This window comes from Hemitrygon akajei, chromosome 8 (genome assembly GCF_048418815.1).
Source record: "Hemitrygon akajei chromosome 8, sHemAka1.3, whole genome shotgun sequence".
NCBI classification, from domain to species: Eukaryota; Metazoa; Chordata; class Chondrichthyes; order Myliobatiformes; family Dasyatidae; genus Hemitrygon; species Hemitrygon akajei.
In genome coordinates, this window is record NC_133131.1 from 19,010,241 (window position 1) to 19,029,816 (window position 19,576).

At 43.2% G+C, this 19,576-nt stretch overlaps 1 protein-coding gene across 1 annotated transcript; it reads right to left on the reverse strand.

Annotated features, from left to right (window-relative positions):
• Positions 1-1,592: 1,592 nt before the first annotated feature.
• On the reverse strand, positions 1,593-3,073 carry LOC140731401 (class A basic helix-loop-helix protein 9-like). Its single transcript, XM_073052902.1, has one exon. It carries the CDS (start codon positions 3,067-3,069, stop codon positions 2,314-2,316), a length of 756 nt encoding a protein of 251 aa, XP_072909003.1. The 5' UTR covers positions 3,070-3,073; the 3' UTR covers positions 1,593-2,313.
• Between the last annotated feature and the right edge of the window lie 16,503 nt (positions 3,074-19,576).

Below are 19,576 nucleotides of genomic sequence, written 5' to 3' on the forward strand. Positions count from 1 at the left end.
GACAGGACGGTGACAGTAACTCAAATAAACACACGTTACAACAGTGGTGTGCAGGAGAGCGTGTCTGAACACACATCATGTCGAATCTAGAGAGGATGGGCTGCAGCAGCAGAAGACCATGAACACACACTCAGTGGCCACTTAATTCGGTACAGCAGGGACCTGATAGAGTGGCCGCTGAGTGTATATGTGATAACTAAATTAATCTGAAACTGATCTCTCTGGATTACTCAGCCGTTCAACAGATTTTGAGAGAAATCGACATGATTGCTCTCCAGAAATCAGAAAATGCAGGAAACACTCAATGTGTCAAGCAGCATCTGGGGAAGGAGAAACTGAGAGACAGAGCCATAGAAAAGTACAACTCAGAAACTTGTCTTCAGCCTATCTAGTCTTCACCAAGCCATTTAGACTGCCTGCTCCCACTGACGTGCACCAGAACCATAGCCCTCCATACCCCTGCTATTAATTACCTATCCAGACTTCTTAATGTTGAAATCAGCTCACATGCACCACTTGTGCTGGCAGCTCGTTCCACACTCTCACAACCCTCCGAGCGAAAAAGTTTCCACTTAAACTTTTCACCTCTCACCCTTAGCCCATGACCTCTAGTTGCAGTCCCACCCAATTTGTGAAAAAAAAACCTGCTTGCATTTACCCTATCTATACCTTTCATAATTCCGTATACCTCTGTCAAATCTCCTCTCAGTCTTCTACGTTCCAAGGAATAAAGTCCTAACCCATTCAATCTTCTCTTATAACTCAGGTCCTCCAGACCTGGCAACATCCTTGTAAATTTTCTCTCTACTCATTCAACCTTTCCTGTAGGTAGGTGACCAAAACTGGGTGCAGTACTCCAAATTAGTCCTCACTAATCTCCTGTACAATTTTGACAGATCATCCCAACTCCTCTACTCAATAAAAACCAATGCGCCAAAAAGCTTTCTTTAGGACCCCATCAACATCTGGCCAGAAGTGGGAAAGAACGCTCAGTGACTCGCTATCCCGGGATGCCGTCTGCTCCTCTAAGTGTTTCCAGTATTTTCAGGTTTATTTCAGATTTTCAGCATCTGCAGGGTTTAGATTTATTTGATTGTTTCAGAGTATTCATTCAACGCCTTCCCCCGTTTCAATCAATAAACTGTCCATGCATGCATCGTAATATAGCAGTGTTTCCCGTTACAGTAATTATAAAAGGTGCATTTGACTTAAATTCGATTTACAAAGATCCAAAATCGATAGAAAGCCCTTTCCTACAACTGGTGCGGGATTGAAGAATAACATAACACGTAAATATCAATCATTACGCTGTGCATTTTCATGGCCCACATCTCCCACAAAGGCCGTTGCCACGACCGCTACGTGATGCCCGGCTCGGCTCGCCGCCGGGGGTGGGTCATTGGTCTTGTCGCTCAATGACTTTACTCGTTCTTTCCGCGCTGTGAGAGTTCGGATTTTGGAATCTGGCCTCTTTGCATCTAATCCATCTTTTGAAAGTGCGCTTCGTTTCAGAACAGAGTGATTGCCAGACTGCCCGGCGCGACGCAGTTTCAAATTCGGATTTTATTTACATTAAGCTGAGGTTTGATTTACAGGGAGCGAACATCAGAGAGAATATTGACAGGTGAAATCGTATGTAAACGCGCTTCTAATAGAAGATCATTACTGTGGCATCGCGATTAGATCTTACACAGATTTCGGATGGCAAAATACGATAGAAATTGGTCAAAGTTTGACTAATTTATACAAGAGTATATCCAACTGACACGTTGATCAGTGTATCCCTCGTTTTACATCTGACACCTGCCGCTTCGACCTGTTATGAATGCATTATCCACGTATCCTTTCCCGCTTCTCATAACCTCCCCGTGGGAAACCTGAATAAATACACCAACTACTTTACCCCGCTGGTAGACTTCTAATCCTCGTCAGACGTCACCCCCAACCCCCGCAACCCCATCCCACCAGTCCCGCTGTCCGTTCAAACGACCGCTCCTCCCATTCATTTAAATAATCTTCAACGACAGTCGGGACTCAAGAGCAACCAGTTTAGATTTGAAAAGACGTCTCAGTGGAGCGGAATGACTTTAACTAACATCGACTAAAATCGGAGCCTGTTTTATTTGAGAAGTATTCTCTTGCACACTTCTGGCAAAATGAAGCATATTACAAAATCTCTCTCTCTCTCTCTCTCTCTCACACACACACACACACACACACACACACACACACACACACACACACACACACACACACACACACACACACACACACACACACACACACACACACACACACACACACACATTGTGGTCAATGCATTGGGAGGGTCTGTTGATAACTAGTTCCCGGGAAGTAATTAAATTGCCAAGCGAATGGTAGCGGGGAGTCTACGAAGGTCTCCACGTGGTTTGGATGGTAAACAGTCCTAACTCCAAACTGACAGTTCCCACTCGAGTAGTACTGCGGACTGGCCATCAGAGGCTCGTCCCTCGGGCTGCTGCTCGCAGGCTGGTGGAAATAGAAGGGGCTCTCGGCGGCACATTTGGGATAGCGAGGTGATGCGCAAGCGGGGTCGCCAAAGGGCGCCTCTGTGGACAGGGAGCAGCGCTCCGCCGGGATCTGGTAGGCTTGGCCGTGGTCCGCGATCCTCGGCTCCTCCGGTAAACGCTGGCACTCGGCGTGGCTGCAGCTCCATCTCTGGGCGGCCGAAGGGGACGAACGCAGAAGCGTGGACAGGGTGGAGATCTTATTGATGGCTCTCCTCAGAGTGGCGATCTTGGACAACCTCTTGCCGTTCAGGTCATGCTTCAAGCTGAGTCGCAGGGCGTTGAAGGCTTGGTTATAGTCCAGTATTCGCTTCCTCTCTCTCACGTTGGCAGCAATCCTCCTCGCTTTGGACCGCACGGGTCTGTTCCGCTTCTTGGCTTTGGGCTCTTCTGCCTCGCGTGGGCTGGCGGCTGCGGAGCAGAAGGGTTTGGGTTTGCTCCCCCGTCCCCTGGTCGCCTCGCTGTTGTCCGGTGGGTCGTAAATATCATCCCCTTCATCCGAGTAGTCCGCCGCTTCCATTGTAGTCTTATTCTTGGTCGCTGGCCTCGGCATGGTTTGGAACAAGGATGATGAACTTCCGACCACCTTCAAAGCAACATCAGCCCCTTTTTAAAAACGCTCTCGGGGTAGACCACGTGAGCGGGCTCGTCTTTCAGCACCAGAGGGTTAAAATTCTTTCCCTGCTCACTTCAATCTCTCATCTCCCATTAGCTCAGTCTTTAACTCTTTGCAGACTGCTTGCTTCCTTCGCGTGCCGAGAAGAAAGCGCCAAGACGCTCTGCTCCCTTTCCCAAGAAGTTTCAAGGCCGAATGATTTCTCGTGCAGTAGCAATCCATGATTCTGTAGCCGTGACCTGTCTAGATCACAAGCGAGAAACCTTATCATTCGCAAACATGTCATCTGTCATTCAATCCAAAATGAGATAAAGCAATAAGCGTCTGCTGTGTGGGATAGATGTGGTTTACGAAAACCGAGAGTGGTACGAAGTGGGTGGGCTGCTTTGATTCGCTCTAGAATGGAGATGGTCCAGCTACTGCCCTTGTAAATACTTCTTTGAGGACTCGATATCAAGCCTCACTAATTCGAAATGTTCATTATTGCTGGCTCAGATATCGAAAGCATCGATGCATTCACTCTGAAACAATTATTGGGACCTACTTTAATTACCCTTACACAGAGACAAGTCAATGCCATTTGATACAACTTACTGTTTGTAATGTTTGGTAAGGAAATGAGACATACTGCAGCTCAAACTTAATCCACTAAATTATATCTCAGAATAATCCTGAAGCTCCAGTGGCGTCTGCTGGGAGCCTGCGCTGAAATAAGTAGATTTCAAGCTTATTCAGGACGTAACGTGAAGTGTTGGAGAATCTCAGGTCAGACATTTGCTGTGGGAAGAGAAACGGAGAAAACGGTTAGGGTCTTATTGTACAGAAAGCTTTTTGACGTGTGTAGCATTTCCTGGTTTTATCTTAGATTTCCAACATCTGATTTTTTTTTAGAAGAATCGTATATAATATTGTAATTTATCACACTATCCTGTCGTGATGTTTATAATACGTTAACACTGCAATAAGTTACTGGACTAGTGTTCAGAGCTGTAGTCTATTGTTCCAATATCATCATAGCAGCTGGGAGGTTTAAATTCAAGGAGTAAGTATATCTGGAATTTAAAATCAATAAAATCAATAAAAACACATCAGGTTCATTCAAGTTCCTATGTATATGTGACTCCAGACCCCCGTATGTAATTGACTCTACCTCTCTGGTTAAGGGCAATTAGCCATAGATAATAATTTCATGACTCAATAAATTAAAATATTAAAATTGAATCAAATGAACTTCCCTGGTGTTCCTGCTAACGTGATCGAAACATCAGGCGTCATGTTTCGATAATATGTAGGACTGGCATTAATTGCTATTATGAGAGGACATACTTTTGATTTATAATATCAACTCAAGCATTAAAATGTCCTTGAAAGCTTGCTTCTCGATGTATTAGTGTACATCAGTGTAAATCTTTATGGTGTCTCTACATCATGCCAACGGTTCTACAGTAATTTGTGTTCATTCAGAAATGTTTCTGAAATGAAGTGGAACAATGCAAGGCATCACCTTATTTCACTTAGTTCCGCAGGCAAATGAACCCTTGCATCTGGGATGCTTTTCCATTTATGTTCTGAATCGATAGCGGCGTGAAGCCTCCCGGAGTGTCTTGATGCATTGGCAGCTTTTGATATTCTCCAGCAGAGGGCGCTGGACTTGATGATGCCGGTTACTCTTCAGCCTCTTTCACTCAGACCAATTCTTCGCCCAGTTCGACGTCATTCACAGTGGTCTGTGTTTTATTTTCCAGGCCCACGTTTTACACGTAGTCCGTTAAGCACGAGAACTGAATGTTATTTCAGTCAAGAATGTAATACAATCTGATAAATCATGCCAATAATAACAGAATTGTGGGAAAATTCTCGGGTGTGAGAGAGATTCAGGTCCTTTCATAACATCTTTCACCATAGCTGCTGCCTGATCAGCTGTGTATTGGTGTGTACACACATTATAAAGCCATGATTTCAGAACCAGAATCAGCTTTATTATTGCTGACATATGTTGTGAAATTTGTTGTTTCACAGCAGCAGTAGAGTGCTATATGTAAACAATTACTGTAAGTTGCAATCAGAAATATATTTAAAAAATACAAAACTAGAACAAATAGCGAAGTTCATGGGTTCAGCGACTGTTAAGAATTCTGATGGCAAAGGGGAAGAAGTTGCTCCTAAAAACGCTGAGTGTGTGTCTTCAGGCTCCTGTACCTCCTCCTTGATGGTAGAAGTTAGAAGAGGACATGCCCTGGATGAGTGAAGGTCCTTACTGACAGATGACGCTTCTTAAGGCACCGCCCTTTGAAGCTGTCCTTGATGATGAGGAGGCGAGGGCCTGTGATGGAGCCGGCTGAGTCTGGATGAATTTTTATCAACTCTGATCAGAGGCATTTTGGTGCACCTCCTCTGTGCTACTGGCAAAGCCTCGGAAGCTCTGCAAGAGATATTTTAATAAAAACAAAAAATGTTGGATATAAGACCATAAGATATAGGAGCAGAAGTAGGCCATTCAGCCCATCAAGTCTGTTCCACCATTCAATCATGGGCTGATCCAATACTTCCAGTCATCCCCACTCCCCTGCCTTCTCCACATACCCTTTGATGCTCTGGCTAATCGAGAACCTATCTATCTCTGACTATCTCACCCAATGACTTGGCCTCCACAGCCGCTCGTGGCAACAAATTCCACAGATTTACCACCCTTTGACTAAAGTAATTTCTCCACATCTCTGTTCTAAATGGATGTCCTTCAATCCTGAAGTTGTGCCCTCTTGTCCTAGACTCCCCTACCACGGGAAATAACTTTGCCACATCTAATCTGTTCAGGCCTTTTAACATACAGAATATTTCTATAAGATCTCCCCTCCTTCTCCTGAACTCCAGGGAATACAGCCCAAGAGCTGCCAGATGTTCCTCATATGATAACCCTTTCATTCCTGGAATCATTCTCATGAATACTCTCTAAACCCTCTCCAAAGTCGGTATATCCTTTCTAAAATAAGGAGCCCAAAACTGCACACAGTACTCCAAGTGTGGTCTCACAAGTGCCTTATAGAGCCTCACCATCACATCCCTGCTCTTATATTCTATACCTCTAGAAATGAATGCTAACATTGCATTCACCTTCATCACCACCAACTCAGCCTGGAGGTTAACATTTAGGGTATCCTACACAAGGACTCCCAAGTCCCGTTGCATCTCTGCATTTTGAATTCTCTCTCCATGTAAATAATAGTCTGTCCGTTTATTTCTTCCACCAAAGTGCGTAACCATACATTTTTCAATGTTGTATTTCATTTGCCACTTCTTTGCCCATTCCCCTAAACTATTAAAGTCTCTCTGCAGGCTCTCTGTTTCCTCAACATTACCCACTCCTCCACTTCTCTTTGTATCATTGGCAAATTTAGCCATAAATCCATTCATCCTATAGTCCAAATCATTGACATGCATCGTAAAAAGCAGCGGTCCCCACACCGACCCCTGTGGAACTCCACTGGTAACCGGAAGCCAAGTCGTCAAGTCTAGTTTATTGTCATTTCGACCATAAACTACTGGTACAGTACATAGTAAAAAAAAAACAACATTCCTCCAGGACCCTGGTGCTACATGGAACAACACTAAACTACACTAGACTATGTGAGACAGCACAAGGCTACACTAGATTACGTAAAACAACATAAAAATTGCATTAGACTACAGACCTGCACCGGACTACATAAAGTGCACAAAACAGTGCAGGGCAGTACAACAATTAATAAACAAGACAATAGGCACAGTAGAGGACAAATTACAATATAATAATAAATGATGTAGATGTCAGTCTAGACTCTGAGTATTGAGGAGTCTGATGGCTTGGAGGAAGAAACTGTTGCACAGTCTGGTCGTGAGAGCCCAAATGCTTCGGTACCTTTTGCCAGATGGCGGGAGGGAGGAGAGTTTGTGTGAGGGGTGCGTGGGGTCCTTCACAATACAGTTAGCTTTGCAGGTGCAGCGTGTGGTGTAAATGTCTGTTATGGCGGGAAGAGAGACCCTGATGATCTTCTCAGCTGACCTCACTGTCTGCTGCAGGGTCTTGCGATCCGAGACGGTGCAATTCCCAAACCAGGCAGTGATGCAGCTGCTTAGGATGTTGTCAATACATTCTCTGTAGAATGTGGTGAGAATGGGAGGTGGGAGATGGACTTTTCTCAGCCTTTGCAGAAAGTAGAGACGCTGCTGGGCTTTCTTGGCTATGGAGCTGGTATCGAGGGACCAGGTGAGATTCTCCACCAGGTGAACACCCAGAAATTTGGTGCTCTTAACTATCTCAACAGAGGAGCTGTCAATGTTCAGCAGAGAGTGGTCGCTCCGTGCTCTCCTGAAATCAGCAACCATCTCTTTTGTTTTGTCCACATTCAGAGACAGGTTGTTGGCTCTGCACCAGCCTGTTAGCTCTGTATGCTGACTCATTGTTCGTGCTGATGAGACCCACCACGGTTGTGTCATCAACTTGATGATGTGATTCGAGCTGTGTATTCCAGCCAGAATAGGAACCCTTTATTCCCATTCTGTTTTCAGCCAATGTTCCACCCATGCTAGTAACTGCCTTGTAATTCCATGGGCTCTTATCTTGCTAAGCAGCCTCATGTGTAGCACCTTGTCAAAGGCCTTCTGAAAATCCAAGTACACCACATCTACTTCAGCTCCTTTGTCTACCCTGCTTGTAATTTCCTAAAAAAATTGCAGTATGTTAGGCAGGCAGGATTTTCCTTTCAGGAAACCATGCTGACTATGGCCTATCTTGTCATGTGCCTCCAGGTATTCCATAATCTCATCCCTATCAATCGATTCCAACAAATTCCCAACCACTGATGTCAGACTAACAGGTCTATAGTTTCCTTTCTGCTACCTCCCACCCTTCTCAAATGGAGGAGTAACATTTGCAACTTTCCAGTCATCCGGTACAATGCCCGAATCTATCGATTCTTGAAAGAGAATCTGATTCAGCGGGAGTAACTGATTTAACACTTCCGATGGAATACTGGTTGTCAGTAAGACGTTTGTGCGTCCTCCCTGTAGTACATGAGGGTTTCCTCCATGTGCTCTGGTTTCCTCCCACAGTCCAGAGACATGCTGGTTAGTAGGCGAATTGACCATTGTGTATTGTCCTGCAATTAGGTGATGATTATATAGGTGGGTTGCTGGGCAGTGTGGCTCATTGGACCAGAAGGGCCTGTTCTCTGCTAGAAACAAAAGCGTAAACAATAAAAAGTGGGTAATAGAGAAAAGGGGAGAGTGAGAGAGCTGGTGCTTCTGATGGGTAGAACTGTGGTGGCATGGGCATAAGCTATAAAGTTCAAAGTTCAAGGGTAAATTTATTGTCAAGTTACACACTTCACCATACACAGCCCTGAGATTTATTTTCCTGCAGGCATACGCAGTAACTCCAAAAACCATAATAGGATCAATCGGACTACAACCAACCGGGTGGACAAACAACCAATGTGCAAATACAAAACAAAGAAATAATAATTATAAATAAACAACCAGTAAATATGGAGAACATGAGAGGAAGAGTCCTTTAAACTGAGTCCATAGGTTGTGGGAACAAATCAGTGATGGGGCAAGTGAAGCTATCCCCACTGGTTCAAGAGCCTGATGGTTGAGGGGTAACCTGTGACAGTGCTCTGTGTAGATGCGCTCTGTGGTGGGAAGGGCTTTACCCATCAATGGACTAGGCTGCATCCACCACTCTTGGTAGGATTTGCCATTCAAGAGCATTGGTGTTTCCATACAACCAGTCAATATATTCTCCATCACACACCTGTAGAGGTTTGTCAAAGTTTTAGGTGTCATACTGAATCTTTGCAGACTTCTAAGGAGGCAGAGGAGCTGCCGCGCTTTCTTCGTAATTGCACTCACGTGTTGTGCCCGCGCCAGGTCTTCTGAAATGATAACAGCAAGGAACTTCAAGGTGCTGGCCCTCTCCACCTCTGATCCTCCAATGGGGACTTGCTCATGGAACCTCCGATTTCCTCCTCCTGAAGTCAATGATCAGCTCCTCGGTCTGGCCGACATTGAGAGGGAGAGGCTCCTGTTACGGCCCCACTCGGATTTTCGATCTCCCTCCTGTATGCTGGCTCGTCACCACCTTTGATTTGGCCAACGACAGTGGTTTTGTCAGCAGACTTAAATATGGAGCTGTCCATACCACAGTCATGAGTAGAGCAAGGGGCTAAGCGCACAACCTGCGCTGATGGAAACTGTGCAGAAGATGCTGCTGTCAAACCGAACTGACTGGGGTCTGTGAGTGAGGATGTTGAGGATCCAGTTGCACAAGGGGCTATTGAGACCAAGGTCTTGAAGCTTATTGATTAATTTTGAGGGGAGGATAGTATTGAATGCCTAGCTGTAGTCGATAATGAACATACTAATGTATGCATCTTTGCTGCCCAGATGTCCTGGGATTGAGTGAAGAGCGAATGAGATGGCATCTGCCATGGACCTGTTGCTCCGGTGGGCAAATTGGAGGGGATTAAAGTTGCTTCTCAGGCAGGGGTTGTTATGTTTTATCACCAACCTCTCAAAGCACTTCCTTACAGTGGGTACAAATTCCTCCAGGTGATAGTCATTGAGGCAGGTTACTACGTTTTGCTTAGGTTCCGGTATAATTGAAGCCCACCGAAGCGAGGGGTTTAAAATACCAGAGAACACTCCAGTGATCAGTACAATGCTTGGCCTGGTTCATTCTCCTGAAGGATGCTCTCATGTCGGTCTCAAAGGCTGAAATCGCAGGGTCACTGGGGGCTATGGGAGTCTGTGAAGGTTCCTCCATGTTTTGGTGGTCGAAGGGAGCAGAGAAATCATTGAGCTCATCTGAGAGCAAAGACCTGTTTTCACCTATAGATCGTTTGGTTTCACTTCGTAAGAGGTAGTAGCACTCTTAACCCTACCACAGTGGTTAAGCATCCATCATTGATTCAAATTTAGTCTGGAATTGCCACTTTACCTGTGAGGTGGCTTTTCGGAGATCATGCCTGGACCCCTTGTATCTTACTTGGTCGCCAGACCTGAATGCAGCTTACCTGGTCAGTGAGTGAGTGGGAGTCATTAGAGAGCAAGAACCTAGACAAAGGAATGTAGGAGTTGCGAAGTGCGGAGCAAGAAGACACGCCTGGCAGGTTCTCTCCTCCGAGGAGAGAAAAAGGGAAAGGAAGCAAACAAACCAATCCTATATTGCAGATGGATGCCTGATTCAGACAGAAAGCAAGTTGTAGGATTCATTGTTGAGTGCAGAAGGCTTTGCAGGGTGCTTGGATGGAAGATAAAGGGTAGTTCCTCAAGACTCCTTTGGGTATCATTGCAACAGAGCAGGAGACTATGGATTGATAGATCAGAGTGAGAGTTCAAAGGTACATTTATTATCAAAGCATGTATCCATATACAACACTGAAATCTGTATTTCTCCAGAGCCAAAAATAAACAAAGAAGGAACATGAAAGTCATTCAGAGAGAAACATCAAACCCACCCCCACTCCATATGAAAAAGAACGGCACCCCGATTATCAACATCCCCAAAATCCCCCTGCCCTGCACAAAACAGAACAGGAACATCAACTCCCAAAAAGCAACCCCTCCTCGTACAAAAAAGCTAACAGAACACAAACAGACCAACAATGTGTATCTTTAACTCTGTCCTGTCTTCCTACAGCCTTAGTTTAATAAACTTTCATTAGTTAGGCATTTGAAGGCAAGCATAGAAGAGATAAGACACTAGGAAACGAAGAGGATGATGGGAGTGCTGAGCCTTCGCCAATGTTCCATCAAGAGTTCAAAAAGATTATTGGAGTGTTGCCGACACAAGAGATTCTGCAGATGCTGGAAATCTGGAGCAACGCACACAAAGTGCTGCAAGAACTCAGCAGGTCAGGCATCACGAAATGAACAGTCGATGACTGGGGCTGGGACCCTTCATCGAGCCTCAGCCCGAAACTACAGCTGTTCATTTTCCTACATATATGGGCATTGGAGCAGTGGTGTTGTATTCTTGGCACCGACTTACAACTGTATTTAGAACATGAGTTCTTCCTACAATATATACCTCCGGCTGAAATGATGCTTCCCTCTTGATTCGCAAATGGACACAAAATACTGGTTATCATTAAATTATGGAATGATTTGACATAAGAGATTGGGATTTCTATTTGAACTATCAAAATAGTTCCATTCTCTTGCTCATTCTTCATAATTGGGTAATTTTCCCCTTCGAGTATTCATCCAATTCTGTTTAGAACAGGGGTTCCCAAACTAGGGTCCACAGACCCCTTGCTTAATCATATCAGTCCATGGCATTAAAGAGGTTGGGAACACCCCCCCCCCCCCCCCCGGTTTAGAAAGTGCTTCCAGGACGTTATGAGGTTGTAGTTACATTTAATATATTGGTAAACATCTGAATATTAACTTACTTGCATCTCTTATCCACATGCTAGTTAAAGTTTTGCTCGATTATGCTATTTTAAAAATAAGTTCCTGTCTCTATTTCGACAGAAACACACACAAAATGCTGGAGGTAATCAGCAAGTCAGCCAGTATCTATAGAGGAAATAAGCAGCCGATGTTTCAGGCTGCAACTGGAAAGAAAGGGTGAAGAAGGCAGAGTAAGAAGGTGGAGAGGAGGGTGAAGTACAAGCTGGCAAGTGGGTGGTAGAACCAAGTGGGGGAGAAGGTGGATGGGTGGTGGAGGTGGGATGAAGTAAGAAGTTGTGACGGGAGAGGTGGTGAAGAAGTAAGGGGCTAAAAAAGAAGGAATCTAATAGCAAGGACAGTGGGCCAGGGAAGAAAGGGAAGGAGGAGGGAAACCAGAGGGAGATGGTGGGCAGGTGAGAAGAGAAGGGGTGAGAGAGTGACTAGAAAGAGGAGTGGAAACAGAGAGAAGGAGTGAGAGGAGAAAACACCGTAAGTTAGAGAAATTAATATTTATGCCATCAGCTTGGAGGATATACAAACAGAATATGGAGATGTTGCTCCACCAACCTGAGATTGGCCACACCATAGCTGCTGAGGAAGCCATAGACCAACGTGTTGGAATGGGAATGGGAAATTGAACTGGAATGGGTGGCTACTGGGAGATCCTACCTTTTGTGTGGGATGGAGGCAAAGGTGCGTGACTGTATCAACGTTCCTGTACTGGGAGGCACTGTGGTACAAAGTCTGAGAGCTGCTATGTAAGGTATCACTGCTAGAGCAATGAAAAAACAGAACCAATACTATTTCTGCAAAATCCAACAGGATATGTGATATGTGATCATTTCCAGACCAACATTCCCAGCCTTGAAGGCCTAAATACACCTTGTCATCTGCTATGTGAAGGCCTACCACATGACTCGACGGTAGTGTAGCAGTTAGCACGACACTACTACAGTTCAGGATGTGGGAGTTCAATCCCGGCGTCTTCTGTAAGGAGTCTCTTTATGTCCTCCCCATGGAATGCAAGGGTTTTCTCTGGATGCTCCACAGTTTCTTCCCACAGACCAAAGACCTACTGTGTAGTTAATTATTCACTGTAAATTATCCTGTGATTATGTCAGGGTTGGATCAAAGTTGTCAGGGTTTGCTGGGTGGTGTGGCTGGAAGAGCTGAGTGGACCAATTCTGCACTGTACTGCTAAACGAATAGATAGAAAGATCAATAAATGAATGAACGATAGAATGAATGACTCCCTATTTTAACTAGCAGATCCAGGTCAAATTCTATCAGAGGTATCTGTGCTTGTACAAAACATCCAAATCACTGTTCATTCGTTTGGGAGAGGTGAAACATTGTGAACAATATCTTCCCGTCTGACAGTGGGTGGGAAGAGACCATGCTGTATGGAATTATCTGTTCTCCGTAACACACGTCCCTCTTCTTGCTTCTACCATCAGGGTAGGAGGTTCAGAAACCCTAAGTCCCACAACACCAGGTTTGGGAACAGCATCCGAACTGGTGTGGATAATTTCATTCACCAGTACTCCGGACTGATTCTAGGATCTACAGACTCACTTTCAAAGACTCTTTACAGCTCGTGCTCTCAGTATTACGATTATTTGCACACTTTTGTCTTCTTTTGCACATTGATTATTTGTCAGTCTTTGTTTCTGTATGATAGATAGATAGATAGATAGATAGATAGATAGATAGATAGATAGATAGATAGATAGATAGATAGATAGTTCGTAATATCCTGTTGTATTTCTTTGTTCCTGTAAGTGCCTGGTACAAAATGAATCTCAAGCTTGTATATGGAACTGAGATAATAAATTTACCTTGAACTTTGAACATTTCCTACGTATGAAGTTGAAGTTGCCTGGTGAATGGAACTGAATTTATAATCCCCTTATCTGACAAAAAAAGATGAAGAGTTGAAATATGAGCAGCTTTTTTTTCTGACCCATGTTTGCGAAATCCCTCCATAAAGTCACAGGAAAATGCTTTTGCACATTTAAAGCAAAAAAAAAACATCAGCTTGGTGCAAGAATTTAAAATCTGCTGCAGTCGCCGTTTTTGTAACGTTGGTAGCAGATTGGCCCTCGTTTGCTCAGCTGGCACCAGGGTACGTTCTTTCTCCAAACCGGGAACAGTTTTGTTTAAATCGGATGGTTAATTTACTTGATATTCTTCAATTTACCACACTTGAATAAGGGAACTAGGCAAATGGTACTTCCCTACGTGAAAAAAATGAATATTAGTTCAGCAAGCTTTCAAACATCAAATTTTGTTTTATGGGATTTACAGCTGTTTGATTCAATACTGCCTTGCTAAAAGTACTTCTCAAACACAACTAGTAATAACCAACATGCCCTGAACTCTAATATCACTGTGACTCATCAAAACTCAATGCTCTTTTTGCCAACATAACCAACCCTTAGCAACATTAAACTAAGAAGTTACATGGGACATTATAGGGAGACTGGACAAGAGGCTGTACAATAGCCTGTGAATGATATACCGATCATATTTCGTTTTGGATACTTCTGGACTGTCAGAGCCATTTAAGTTTTTTACATTACTGGAGACATCTCAACCTAATACTAAACTTAATGGTTCTATTTTACTCCACAAAAGTACATTTTGAACATTCAAATTACTAAACAAATAGATTGAAGCCAAATGAATAGCTTATTTCTGACAAATTACCATCTTTTCCAATCAGTTTAATTCTTGTGGTGGTTTAAATCTTTTTAAAAATTATCTGAGGTGTAGGTTTCTCCATCGGTGCAATTAGCATCAGCCTATTTGTCTATCACTCCAACACTTTGTGAGTCTCCTTTGAACTTTACTCATTTACGTGCCTGTGGTATAACATGCCAATAAATAACAGGAAAGAGCCCCCAAGCCATGGAAGGTTGTGGACAGCACTTCAAAGGTTGGAAAAATTCTCCAGAGAAAAAATATTTTACAATTAGCACCTGCAATGACTGCTGACTTTACCCCTCACCCTTGAATTACATTGCTGGCTTCTCACTTGTCTTTTAACGGAACCGTTTGCCTAAATTAATAGATTACCAATGCAGGCAAATAAAAGGCAAGTTTTGTGTGATTTACTGTAAGGTGGATTCCTGGGAAAAGGTGCCACTTATCTCTTTATGAGCTATCATTTTGTTTTTGAGTCGGCAATTCTTCTTTTGCTTTTTCTCCCTCTTCCACTGTATTGTGCAATGTACAGTGTGATTACCTGTTACTGTGAATAACACCGTGCATGGGATTAACCCTGTGAGAACCATCCACAGCCAGTCTGCCCTGATAACATATGACCAGGTCCCTCAGTGACTACCAGTCAAATACCATGAACGAGACTGATTGATTGACTGAGACGCAGCACAGAAGAGGCCTTTCTGGCCTTTCAAGTTATGCCTGATTTAACCCTAGCCAAATCACAGGACAATTAACCTACTAACTGGTACACCTTTGGGACTGTGGGAGGAAACCGGAGCACCTGGAGGAAACCCACACAGTCATGGGGAGTACATACAAACTCCTTACAGGCAGCGTTGGGAATTGAACCCGGGTCGCTGGTATTATTAAGCGCTGCGCTAAGGCGGGAGAATTTACTAGGATGTTACGATTTACTAGGATGTTACCTGGGTTTCAGCACTTAAGTTACAGAGAAAGGTTGAACAAGTTAGGTCTCTATTCATTGAAGGTTGAGGGGGGATTTGATCGAGGTATTTAAAATTTTGAGAGGGATAGATAGAGTTGACGTGAATAGGCTGTTTCCATTGAGAGTAGGGGAGATTCAAACAAGAGGACATGATTTGAGAGTTAGGGGGCAAAAGTTTAAGGGAAACACGAGGGGGTATTTCTTTACTCAGAGAGTGATAGCTGTGTGGAATGAGCTTCCTGTAGAAGTAGTAGAGGTCAGTTCAGTTGTGTCATTTGAGGTAAAATTGGATAGGTATATGGACAGGAAAGGAGTGGAGGGTTATGGGCTGAGTGCGGGTAGGTGGGACTAGGTGAGGTTAAGAGTTTGGCACGGACTAGGAGGGCCGGAATGGCCTGTTTCCATGCTGTGATTGTTATATGGTGTTATATAATAAGGTTGAGAATCATAATAAATCAGCCGTGGTGGAATGTCAGAGCAGACTTGATGGCCTGAATGGCTTAATTCTGCAGGTCAAACAAGAGGCATCCATCATTAAGGACCCCCCTATCACCCAGGACATGCCCTCCTCTCATTGCTACCTCCAGGAAGAAGGTACAGGACGCACTAAAAGTTTTAGCAACAGCATCCCTTCCAGCATCAGACTTCCGAACAAACACTGAACTAAGCCATGAACACAACACACTACCTTCATGTGCCCAAAGACCCAAAACAACAAATCTCACGACACTGTCTGTGATATTAAACTTGATTCTGATTCGTCCAGTGAGGGGGATGGTAGAAATGCAAACCTGTGACCTAGCAAAGTTAAAAGTAAAGATAGCAAATCTTTGATTTTTTAAAAATTCTATGTGATTCTGTTCTTTGGGTATTTGAAATATTATTCTCTGTAATTAAGGACTACACCTTTCTTTTGGCCTTTCCTGAACAGGAGCAACAACATTATTAATAACTTGTGTCATCATGGGAAGTAAGCCAGATAAAACCACTTTATGTTTGGTCAAATCCCGTCTGCCTTTTGTGGGTTATTTCATTTATCCGAGTCTGTGACTAATTCTACTTCTAAAAGAAATGGCAAAGAGGATTTTTTTTTAAAAAGCAAGTCAACAAAATAACATCTCCTGTGCTGAGCTGACTAATCGCGTGGGAGGTGACGGTTGGAGCACTAAAATTGGTCTTTGCACTCGTGAATTAGTGAAGGAAATATTGTCCAATTGACCTGCTTGAACCATGTTTCACTTTTATACCTCCTGTAACCAACCCGTTGATTCGCACTCTTTAGGGCCACACGTGAATCTCGGTTTCTTATCTGAAACCAAGTTGCTGCATTGTCCCAGGGTTGAAAATTTAATTCCTCAATGAAAGAAAGAAGTGTAGTGAAATGATTAGAAAGTACAAGAGGAAAGAGAAAATAATGTATCTGTTGATGGAGGGAAAACCTCTGTGTACCCTTGCCAACTCTGACACTATATGGCAAATTTATCAAAGCATGTTTATTTGGTGAATGGGCATGTCTTCCCCCTAAAGCATTTAAAAGATTCCGTTCCACTGAGAAACACATTTAATGTAACATACAGTATTTATAAACTTGCCAGAATGAATAGCATCAGAGGAAATTTTAACCCCAAACCAGCCTCCTCTACATAGTCCTTGTTTACACTTCCCGCTGTCTTGAGAAAGAAGCTAACATAATCAAAGGCCCCTCCCACCCCAGACATTTTCTCTTCTCTCCCCTTCCATTGGGCAGAATAACTTGTAGAATCGGCTTCAAGGACAGCTTCCTTCCCACTGTTACAAATCCTTGAGCAGATCTCTTGCATGATAAAAAAAAAATTCTTGACCTCACAATCTACATCATCATGATCCTTGGACCTTGCTATCTACAGTACCTGCACTGCATTTTCCCTGTAACTAATGGCAACACTATGTTCCGTATTTTATTATTATTTTTCCCTTCGTACTACTTCAAAGTACTTATATTTTGAAATTATTTATATGGATGGCATGCGAAACAATTTTCTCTGTACTTGTGACAATAATAGGCCAATTACCAATTACCAAATTAAATAGATTTTCTCTAATGTGTACAAATAATTCCAAGACTGAAACATTGAAAGAAAAGATTATTGGTCAAGTGTAAAACAATTGAATGTTCCTTTCTCGCAGAGATACCTCATCTGCACTGAAAAGATCCCTTGTATAACATTGTATGAAAAGAAAAAACTGTAAATCCTGAAATTATACCTGTAGGAGAACGACCTGTGCATTTGAAATTACAACCCACTTAGCATAGTTTTACAGGCCAAGGAGACAATTATTGTAGAATGCAAACGCAATATATTTTTTTAAAATCCTGGTGTTACCTTCATCTCAGCTCTGCAACAGTGATTAAATTCAGCCTGCAATAACTTTTAGTGTCTCTTACATAATCTTAAGCATGGAAGAAAGAATGAAAATCAAATTAATGCAGTGCAAGGAAATCTGGAGGTCCTAGCGCTTGAAGTATCAGAGCCAACGATGAAGGTGCAACAAGTAATTGAGAAGGCTAATGGAACAGTGACCTTTATTGCAAGAGTTCTAAAGTACAGGGGTTCGTGAAACCATATTTGGAGTACTGTATGTAGTTTTGCAAAGGTGTGTTTACGTTGGAAGAAATGCAGAGTAGATCCACTTTGTGAATTCGTGGGATGAAAAGCTGGATGTATGAAGAAAGGACAAACAGATACTTCGACTGGAATCTTCTTCTTAAAGAGTTTCCAGAGATTGAGGATAATTTGCTGCATCTTGGTTTTGAGGATCCTGAAGTGACTAACAAGGCCAAAGAGGAAACCGTCAATTCCTCCACAGATAAATGGGCTGCCTGACGATCCAGTAAGTGGACAGCTTGTGAGATGGTGTGCTCCATCTTCTGCTAAAAGAGAACTTCGTTATACTCCTGACTTAAGGATCCTTATAAAACCCTGAATGCGCCTTCTCCGTTTCAAGTGGCTCCTATAGAGTGCATTTTTTCAAGGAGATGTCAAAGCACATCCATGAATCGTTTCCTTTGAATGTCTGGTAATCTCTTCCCTTGAGAGAGCTTGCAATGGAGTTTCTGTTTAGGAGTCTGGTGTCAAATATGCAAGCGATCTGGCCAGACCAATATAAAAAACTGAGTGTAGTTGGGACCTTGGTACTTAGTAAGACCATTAGACATAGGAGCAGAATTAGGCCACTCGACCCCTCGAGCATGCTGTGCCATTCCATCATGGCTGATTTATTATCCCTCTCAACCCCATTCTCTTGGCTTCTCCCCGTAATGTTTGAGTCTCTTACTAATCAAGAAGTTATTAAATTCAGTCTTAAATGTTTATTTATTTATTTAGAGATACAGCACGAAGTAGGCACCTCCAGCCCTTCGAGCTGGACTGCGCTGCAATCCCCGACAACCTCAATTTCACCCTGACCTAATCAAGGGACAATTTACAATGACCAATTAATCTACCGGGTACATCTTTTAACAGCAGAAGGAAACTGAAAACCCATGCATTCCATGGGGAAGATGTATAGAGATTCCTGACAGAGGACACCGGCATTGAACCCTAAACACTGACACCTCTAGCTGTAATAGTGTTGCCATAGTGCCCCAAATACACCCAATGACTTGGCCTCCATAGCCATCTGTAGCAATAAATTCCACAGATCTACGTATTACCCTTTGGCTAAAGAAATTCTGTTTTAAGGGGATGTCCTTCTATTCTGAGCTTTTCCCTGTGATCCTAGACTCCCCCACTATTGGAAACATCCTCTCTATGTCCAATCTATCTAGGCCTTTCAACATTTGATAGGTTTCAATCAGATTGTGCAGACCCAGGGCCATCAAATGCTCCACATATGGTATTTGATTTGTGGGATCATTCTCGATTATCTCCTCTGGACCCTCTCCAATGCCAGTACACCAGTGCACAGGATTGGAAAAAGCTGCAGAGGGTCGCAAAAATTATTCGATTCCATCATGGTAATTGAGAACGTTGAGAACATCTTCAAAAGACAATGCCTCAAAAAGGCAATGCTTCATTAAGGACCTCCATTACCTAGGACACGTTGTCTTCTTATTACTACCATCAGAGAGCAGGTACAGGAGCCTGAAGACACACACACTCAATGTTTTAGGTACAGCTTCTTCCCCTCCACCAACATGTTTCTGAATGGACAGTGAACCAACCCATGAACACTACCTCACTATTTTTGCTCTCTTTTTGCATTACTTATTTGATTTAATTGTTTTATATACTGTATGTATTTCTTATTTTTATGATTTGTACC